Here is a 9,363-nt window from a genome sequence, read left to right as displayed (position 1 = left end):
GAGATTTTTTTACCTTTAGTTGCGGCTTCCACTTGGTGTCACAAACCCCACGACTACTGGGGGCTTCCCCGCAGGCTAAGGCACTGAGCTGACCGAGGAAGGCAGGCTGCCGGTGTGCCGATGGCACAGCAGAAAAATCATGCCGTATGCCTGCATTGCTCTACCCTTTTTTAAAAAACAGAGCTGGGAGTTGGGGTGAGGAAGACATGTTAAACTTACAAGTATTTTGGTGGGTGGGGGAAAAAAGCGACTTTTAACAAATAATGATTTTCCTACTGCTTGCGGCAGCAGAGGACACGGCGGGGACTAGGGATCAAACACGACTCTAGTCTAGACACAGCTGCAATCCTCGCCTGCCTTAGAAGTTCGTACAGCACAGGCTGAGGAGAATTTAGCATATCGTTTCCCTAATATGATTAAAATGCAGCTCCCTGTCCTGGGGTACTGACAAATCCTCAAATCTATAGGCATCCAAAACCACATTACCGTTTCCACTGCTGAAGAAGTAATTCACTTTGCAGATGTGGCAGCGGAGACAAGCGATGCCAACTATCGGAGGTTTCTTTAACTAAAGTTTGAACTCAGCCCTTCTAGTAATTCAAATATCATTTTCACAAACCTTGCGAGATGCAGATGAATGAAAGATTCCTGGCTTTGAGTCAAATGCTGCAGTAATTAAATGTTTATAAAACACTTCAAGCATGTGAAGTGCTATTCTCACAGACAAGAAACCAATAGACTATGGCAGATTGGAGCCGGATTTTGAGGCACACCAGCAAACACAGCTCGTTTCTCCTGCTGCATCTCTCTAAAAGAGTTGCTAACAGAGGATTATGGAGAACATTACCAGGTTCCTTTTATTATAACCAGAGTAAGTCAAACCAGAATTGCTTTCTTTCCTATGAACACGTGTGACTCAAGAGTTTTTCCCTCTGTAATAAATATCCAAGTAGAGGGCCAGCTTGCTGTTTATCTCGTGAAGAAACTACCCTTAGGGAATCGAGAAATTGCTGCTACTTCTGATCTCTCCATAAAACTGAAGAGGTTCCACCTGTTACAGGTTTCTAACACCATCTGCTGTTTAAAAATAAGACAGCATTTGAGCTAAGCAGTACAGGAGAGTTTGTACTTGTTTGATAAACCAGAAGTGACACCAGCTAATCTAGAAGGTTTGTGTAATTGGCACATTTCACTTTTGTTCTTTCAAGCCCTGAACATATTTCAACTTGATCTTAATTATGAAATGAATTATTTGTTCGCTACAAGACCCAAAACCACAATGAGCAGCAGCTGAAAGCCAGGTCCACACCACAAAACTTAAATCATCATCCACAGTCACGGGACCCCATCTTTTTCAGTATTGAAGTAGATTTCAAAGCAATGTAATTCCACTCCAAAGCCTGGCCCAAAGAACCTACTTAAAAACGTTTTCTTCGGAGAGCGCCATAGCCTCCACAGGGTATGAGGAACTCAAAGAAAATAATTATTTCTGTTAAAAATATTTACCTTTTGCTGTGTCATACTGCTTCTTGTATGACAGAATGAATACTCTAACCAAGGATTCTTTTACTGCTTCCTAATTGAAAGTGATACAAACTTTTGTCCCAGGAAAAACAACAGAGCCCCGGAGTTCATTACACATCTAAATTGAAGGACTCGCCACCAATGCTGTTAGTTTTTGTTGCATGTGTTAAAAAGCAAGGAGGTATTCTTCATAACAACACTTTTTCTAAAAGAAAAAAAGAATTTTCTCCTAATGGGTCTCTAGAGAGCCCAGCCATTCACCCTGAGACAATGCAGTAGTTTTATTACTGCAGGTTTAGACAAAAATTACCCCAAATCTTAAAGTCTAATACCAAACAGAGGACACAGCTACATGATCCTTCTCTAGTCGTATCACGTCAGCCCATTTACAGCATCGTCCTCCATATTTAACATTTATAACCCCCTCCACATACATCATTTAAAGAGTCAGTGGCTCCTTTTGTAAGCGATCAGCTTCTTACCCCAGCACTTTACATGCACTTCTCGACAAAAGAGACCTTTTACATGTCAATTTATTTTCAGACAAGCATATCTGAAAGGGAGTTTCTCTCCAGAGTAGAATTAGTATTAATGGCAGGTGTTCCAGTGTAACACAAAAGGAGGAAGGCTGCAAGTTAGCTGAGCTTAAGTAGTAAGACAGCTTGATGTTTTAATAACCAGAGGCAAGAAAATGGAGTGGCAGCGGACCTCCAGCTTTCATAGCATGAATGAAGGTTTTATTCAGAGCCCCCTATGTACTTGCAAAAGAAGACCTTCAAATATTTTAAATGTTTTCATTGCCTTAAAAGAGGGATTAAATTGTTGAATATTACATGAAAGCGCAGCATCCGCCCCACATACCGTCGAACACGCTTGTGGTCAGCGAGTATTTCCGAAGCCTCCCACGTGTTTGGGAAGGCGGCGGTGGCTGCCACGAGGAGCTGGTGGCACCCAGGCGGCCACCGGCTGCACAATTCACTGTCCACAAATGGCAAAAGACGCAGGAAAAAGAATTATGTGAACAAACTCGAAGGTGGGGATTTGAAGAGGGTTATTTGCATTAGTTGGATGGACAGTTAAAAAGCTGATTGGTTGTTTAGTGAAGTGTCACTAAGAAAAATAGATAATTGCTGAGAAAGTTACTGGCCTTCAGTTTTAAAGACAGCCTAAATAATCATGATGGGAATATTTATCAGGCTAAAATACATTTATTTATGCTCTGTTTAATTTGACAGGGGTCACATCATTAAGAGGAAGGCACGACTACTTCACACAGTGGGAAGAAGAAAAACAACCTCTCAGCTGGGTCAACCTCTTTTACAACAGAAAAGTTGCTGATTTATGCCCCAAAATAGTAAAGTTTAGCCTTTCTTATACGGAACCTGTATTACATAAAGAGAGCCGCTCAACATTATTTTCAGGCTTCTTGCCTATGGATTAACACAGTATTTCTGCACAGGTTAATTCCAGGTAGACTCAGCTATTTGAGGCTGGACGCTGGGATTTCTGCTCCCTTGAGCTTTCATGTAGACGCACAGGACAAAATCTTAAAGGTCAAGTCGGCCATGAAACACCTAAAATAACACAAGCAGTTTTCCCTGTACAGATTTCCTTATGTATTAAATACATTTTTGTCCCTTTTCAAATTAAGACAAAGGTAAGCTGTATATCCTCTTTGTCCCAAGTTAAAGCTGAATGACCTCAACTCTGTGAGAGCAGATCATTCGGTCTTCTTCAAGACACTAGCTCCCCCCAACAGATATTAGAGACCCAGCCTGCCATAGGCCCAACCTTCACCTCAAATCCTGCAATTTCAGTTGACAGCAGTTGGTCCCACCTGTATTTTGGCAAAGGTTTGATACTGTCAGGACAAAACCAGAAAGGGAACAAGGGGGCCCGCTCGACCTGGTACAAACACCTACAGTTCTCATACGCAGAAAGATCAACAAGTCCATTTTTATTGAGCACTGGAATTAAAAAAGTAACAGCACTTGGTTGATTTGGAACTAAAAATCAAGACTTATTTTTACTTATGGAAGAATCACTCAAAACAACTTGGTTAAAAGCACCCCAGAAAGCAAGGTGTAGCCCTTCTTGTTCACTCTGTTCTCCAAAGTGATGGAGGTCCCAGAAGCTACAGCTGCACCAAAGTAAGTTCCTCTGATTGAAGACCCCAGTGAGGCAGAGGGGTTTGACGCTCTGGGTATCGGGGTTTGACGCTCCAGGTATCGGGGTCTGATGCTCTGGGTATCATCTCACGGCCAGGCAGAGTCTGCAGCGACCGTGGGCTGCTCCCCCTGTGCCCACAGAGCTCTACACCTGGTTGTGCTAGGCATCTTTGAGTTGTCACTAGTTGGCCTCACACCAGCACCATTACAGGGAGGGTCAAGCAAAAGTTGTAATGTTTTTCCTGACTGATATTTGAAAACATTTACAATTTCATACAAACAAGCCAGCTACCATCCAAGTAGGGCGAACGTTTGGTTCAAGACCCATCCTGACAGTCCATGTTGTTGGGAGGTTCACAGTGAGTGGTGATCACCACCAGCACGTCCAACGCCATCCACCATTTCAGACCCCAGCCTTGAAATGCAGCGTAGGAAATATTCTGAAAACCTGTCGAGGTGTCTGCTTCAATCCCAACAGTGCCCAGAGGGACTGACCGCAGCTCCAGAAAGAAGCTGTTTATAATTATTGTATTTGTTTCAGGTACCTAAAATTTGCACACCTTTTCACTGCCATGAGAGTTACTGCACAGTTGTAGGAAACACAAGGCAGGTTCACTGGCACCAATGCAAACATCTTGTCAGAGGAAAAAGCAAGTATTTTTAAGGAAGGCATTTTGCTTGGTGGAGTGTCCCCCTCCCCAGCTACGACTAAAACATTAAATCCAGCTCTGCTGGGCGCCGGTGGCAAGACCAGTGAGAAAATGCAGTGTGCACTGGCACTGGCTGCCTCTTCTCAGCAGCACTGGACATTAGGGCAGCACTTGGAATAAACATAGAAGGAAATTGTGACTATTGCAGCTTCTCACTGGCTGCTCCAGGGATTAAAACAGGACCTGCCTGGATGAGGGTAGAGAAGGACAGAGCTGTACATCTCGGAGAAAATTGTTTTATGGAATTCTCCATTTTAGAGTCAACTGGGACTAAGCAAAAGGGAAAAGCCAAAAAAGAAAGTTCCCCCTCTCAGCCACTGCAATCAGCCCAAAGTAGCAGAAATTCACATGAGAACCTTTCCTGGCTTTAGACACATCCTTGAGCGCGTGAGCGTTTTCAGTCCCTGTAGCTCTCCTGCTCCTCCCAAGAAACAGCCACCACCAAACCAGGGAGCTCCAGCAATTCCCTGCAAGTCAGAATGGGTCCGGAATTTATGTCTAGCACAGTTTGCCTCCAGGTGTTGGTTTCTATTAGCACTAAAATGTCCTGAGAGTAAGAAGTTCCCCTCCGCAGCCTGCATCCTGCCATCTTTCCTGTTGATTACTGCCTTATTCCATAACTGGTTCTAATTACTTCCCACTGCAAAGTGAGGTATTGCACCTGAGAGAAGGTGGCATAATATACAGCCCTACTACAGTACTGCTGGTTTTCCCATCACAGGGCCAGATGAAAAAGCTTTGCAGATCTCCCAAAAGGCAGGCAAGAAACATTATCCCTGTACGATGTGGGCAAATGACTGGGGTCACTTATTCTGCAGCTAAAAGTCAGTCAGTAAAATAACGTCAACTGAATGACACGTTTATTGTACAATTCAGAAAGAAACCCTGAGTTACCAACTGTAGAACAAAGTTAAATTAAAAAAAAAGGATGGTTTGTTTCATAGGTTCCTGCTGAAGGAAAGGAAAACCAAAAATGGTAAAAGCAGCAGCCAGAGCCAGCCCAAAGCCTCAGCTTTGCCGAGGAGAAGGTTCCTTTGTCACCCCCACCTCCGCGGGTGACAAACTGCCCCGGGAGTGATGGGGAGAACGTGAAGATGGGATGGCAGAGGGAAGGAATGAGCCAAACCTAGCAGGTATTCTGGACAGCTGAGCATCTAAGGGGGTGTTTGCAAAACCCGTAGTTTATTTTGCTCGGAGAACTGCTGTCTGGGCTGGGGGAGGGCAGGAGAGAGGAAGAAACGGAGTCTAAAAAATCGACCTTACACCGAACACAGATGCACAAAAAGTGAAGTGAAGGGGAGGGAAGTCCTTTACAAACATGAGTGCTGCTGGTTAGGAGTCTGCAAGGTTGACTTTGGGAAGGGCATCCAAAGGTTCAGGGGAGGAAGAACCCCAAAGCCTAAGCCTCAAACATTACGCAGCTTTCCAGCTGCAATGGCGTTGGAGAGGATCAATTCCAAGAAATGATGTAGCTACAACAAATACCTGGCCCTACACAGGAAAGGGTGAATCAGAGCTGCTTTTTAGTGCCACTTGACATCAGTTATACATTCTAGTTCTCATATACACAGATGGATGTCTTTAAAAATTGACAATTTACACTTCAAAAAAATTTTACAGTGAAGTTCTCTCAGCAAAGATCAGTCCATACAAGGAGGAGCCCATCTTTCAGAAACAGGAAGGCATTTGGCCTTTTGAGAACAAGTCCTCAAGGGAGCTCCTGTGCAGGCATTGACCGCCCAATCTCCTGCCCCCCGTTTTCGGTAGCTGTGCAAAGTCTGGTGTGCCTGCACCGCACCGTGCGGCTGCGGACCATCCCAGCTTCACAGTGTGGTGGAAGGAAGTTTCTTCACCCGCCTCTGTGCCAGAATGGAGGATTCGATGGGCTTCAGCTGGGGGCTTGGCTTGGAGCTGTTCAGTGCCGAGTACGTGGCAGCCATGGCCCCCTTGGAGAGAAGGCACGAGAAGTCATTTAGATGTAGAAGAAGTACTTCAGACTCACGGCTTTACAAGCTGAGGCAGCAGAGTAGCCAGACCCACACGCAAAGCTAGGAGCATCTTCCTTTTTTCTTTAAATCTCCCTCCCGTACTGACATGCTGTTAAAGAACCTCCCTAGGTTTTCCTGCCATTAAAACAGCTTGTCTTGCCTTGCCTCCCCTGGCCCACACCTCTCCAACTTTCCATCCTGCTTTGCCCATACCACCATCACCCCACCTGGACCGCTGCTTTCCAAAGAACCCAAGGTACCCGAGGAACCAGCTGAAGGCTCAGCCCAGACTTTGTACCTTTACAAGCTGAACGTCCTGGTGATTCAGCTGACTCTGGGGTAAGCTGTCCTTCTGGGTTATCCAGGGATGCTGCAGGACCTGCTTGGCTGTCAGACGCTGGTGAGGATCTACGTGAAGCATCTTTGATACCAGATCCTAAGGGCATTGTTTGGAAAGTTAGACTTTAGAAGATTTCATACTTTAAATGCAAAAATACCACCTGTTTGCCCCCCAAATTAGGATTTAAATTCAGAGGCCAAGTTTAAAGTCTCCAGACATCAATCTCCTTTTGTACAAAATATGTTTTCAGTAGGCCTGGGAGGCGTAACACAGCAGCAAACCCAGAGTGGGTCAAGCACGAGGTTGGTGTTCCACGCAAATATTAGCAGCCAGAGATAAAACAAGGTGGGGAGAGGCACACTGCTGAGTGGGAGATAGGCATGGGGTAGAAGCTACACTGCTGGTTTTCTCCTCTCTCTTCTGGTCTTCTTCCCCAGCCTCCTTTAAACTTGCCTCACAGCATCTGGCCATGCTTGACCTCAACCCTTTAATGTAACACAGACAAATATCAAACCATACCTTGGCCATGTCAGAAATAGTGTCCCAATTGCCTCCACTGACGGAGAACTTGCCCCCGCCTATCCGGGTCAGGATCTCTTCTGGAGTGTCACTGGGACCATTTGCAAACGGAGTGCAGCTGAGGAGAGAAGAGAGACCATTTGATTTACTGTCCTGTGACCCAGCCAGGGAGCACCTCCACGTAGCAGCGACCGACGAGGAGAGGTCCAACTGCCACCGCGGAGCATGTCCGAGAGCAAGGTGGTCACAGTCCCCGCTGTTGCCTTCCAGCAAGACCGAGGCGCTTACCCTGCGAGCATCGTATACAGGAGAACTCCCAGGCTCCAGATGTCACAGCCCTCGTCATAGCCTTGGCGTTTTAGTACCTGAACAGAGTAAGCAAAGGCAAAAGAATTGTGTTTGGTTCTTGTCGTTGAGCTCACTTCAGCTCGTGAAGAGCGGCTTGACCCCTGTGTGCATACAAATCTGTATGCAAAGCTTCTAGAGCCCTACTGAACAGCAAAATCTTGGACTGAAGATAAGGATTCAAATCAGATTTTCGTGTCATGGAACAGAGGAACCCCTCAGGCACATCAAAACGACAAGCGAGACAGAAGCCATGTTCCAGTGCGGTGACACTGCACGCATGCTCCATGGTGTGCTGGCTCTTTTTCTTTCTTCCTCACCAAGATAGCCGAGTGGAAAATCATCCCACTTCTTTTAACAGGTCAGTTAATCAGGAAGAGAAGCAGCCTAGAAAATCACTGGGATTTTAAAGTCTCACTACCGTAAGCAGAGCCATCAGGGCAGTACAAGCTGGAGGACTGGATTGTAACCACACTTGAGATCCCCTATTTGTTCATTACTACAAGTGGTATTTTTGTAATTACCTCTTCCAGGACAGAGTATGTCAGAGCCGGCTGGAGTTAAGAACAGGGCAGACCTACCTGTGCCGAGAGAGAGCACAGGCGAGGGGAGGGACGTGAGAGCTACCAAAAGGTCTCAGGTCAATAAGGTGCTTACCTCGGGTGCCACAAAGTTTGCTGTATAACAAGGAGTCATGAGAAGGCCATTCTCAGCCCTCAGTTGCTTGGCAAAGCCAAAGTCACAAATGCGAATGCTTTCGGGGTTTCCTGACTCATCCACATAGAGAATATTGCTGGGTTTCAAGTCCCTGTGAACCACCTGTGGAGCAAAGAAAGTGCCATTCTCAAACCCTTGGAAGACAAAGGTCTGAAGCTGCATCAGGACACTCAACCCCTGCTCTGGCCCCACATCTGGCTTGCCAAGACAGCAAGACCAGCAAGAAATAATAGTCCTGACAGGCAGAGTTACTCCCCGGAGGAGAGGGAGCATAGTGCAATGCCAGACAGCTTCCCAGGAAAACAGACGTAACCATACTCACCCCTTGGGAATGCAGATACTCCACTGTTTTACAGATCGTGTGCAGGACCGAACTGGCTTCCCTCTCCGAGAAAAACTTCTGTCTGAGGATTTTATCCAGCAGCTCCCCTCCCCTCATCAGCTCAGTCACCAGATACACATACTTCCCATCATCATACACCTACCAAAGCAAATATGGAGGAGTTAACCCAAAGCTGCTTCCAGAGCTTCCCCTTTGTACTTCTGCCACCAAGAAGCAGACAGAAATCAGCAATGCAGAGGTGCCTCTGGGGATGCTTCCCCACCCCAGAGCGATACATTGAGCAGGGACATTGGGTTGCCTGTGCTGGAGCTGTGTTCTGCCCCCATAGACCAGTCTGCACTTCCTAAACCAAAAGGAGAAGTCATTCAAGTCACACTCACATCTTTCAAGGTGATGATGTTTGGATGCTGCCCATATCGCAGGAGGATTTCTATTTCCTCAGAAGGGTCTCGCTTGCTCTTGTCAATAACCTGCAAGAGTACGGATAAGCATTAGCCGCAACGGGGTGGGAAAGGGGCCAGGATGAAGCAAACAAGTTGAGTGTTTGGAGCCCTGCAGAGATCCTGGCACCATAGCCGTTCCCCGTCCCTGCCCTCTTTACCAATAAGCTCTAGAAATCCCCTAATCGCTTCATCAGTTCTGTGTCACCAAACCCCAAAGTTTTATGTCTGGCTTATTTGTTAAGAGCTGATGTAACTACAGCAAACTT

The 9,363-nt window shown here is 46.1% G+C and overlaps 1 protein-coding gene across 7 annotated transcripts in view; it reads right to left on the bottom strand.

Moving 5' to 3' along the window:
* Nucleotides 1–2,128: 2,128 nt before the first annotated feature.
* The window catches only part of RPS6KA1 (ribosomal protein S6 kinase A1), a 43,938-nt gene continuing 36,703 nt past the window's right edge, over nucleotides 2,129–9,363 (bottom strand). For all 7 annotated transcript variants that reach the window (XM_049819875.1, XM_049819878.1, XM_049819877.1 and 4 more), the window contains 7 exons: nucleotides 9,035–9,124; nucleotides 8,634–8,792; nucleotides 8,252–8,413; nucleotides 7,538–7,614; nucleotides 7,250–7,367; nucleotides 6,689–6,826; nucleotides 2,129–6,348 (listed from right to left, as the gene is read on the bottom strand). In XM_049819875.1, the coding sequence (XP_049675832.1) occupies nucleotides 6,226–6,348; nucleotides 6,689–6,826; nucleotides 7,250–7,367; nucleotides 7,538–7,614; nucleotides 8,252–8,413; nucleotides 8,634–8,792; nucleotides 9,035–9,124 (867 nt within the window). In that variant the 3' untranslated portion in view covers nucleotides 2,129–6,225. The remainder of the gene's footprint in view (nucleotides 6,349–6,688; nucleotides 6,827–7,249; nucleotides 7,368–7,537; nucleotides 7,615–8,251; nucleotides 8,414–8,633; nucleotides 8,793–9,034; nucleotides 9,125–9,363) is intronic.

Source organism: Accipiter gentilis, chromosome 17 (genome assembly GCF_929443795.1).
Source record: "Accipiter gentilis chromosome 17, bAccGen1.1, whole genome shotgun sequence".
NCBI classification, from domain to species: domain Eukaryota; kingdom Metazoa; phylum Chordata; class Aves; order Accipitriformes; family Accipitridae; genus Astur; species Astur gentilis.
The sequence above is the reverse complement of the archived record's forward strand: the minus strand, read 5'-3'. Positions and strand labels throughout refer to the sequence as shown.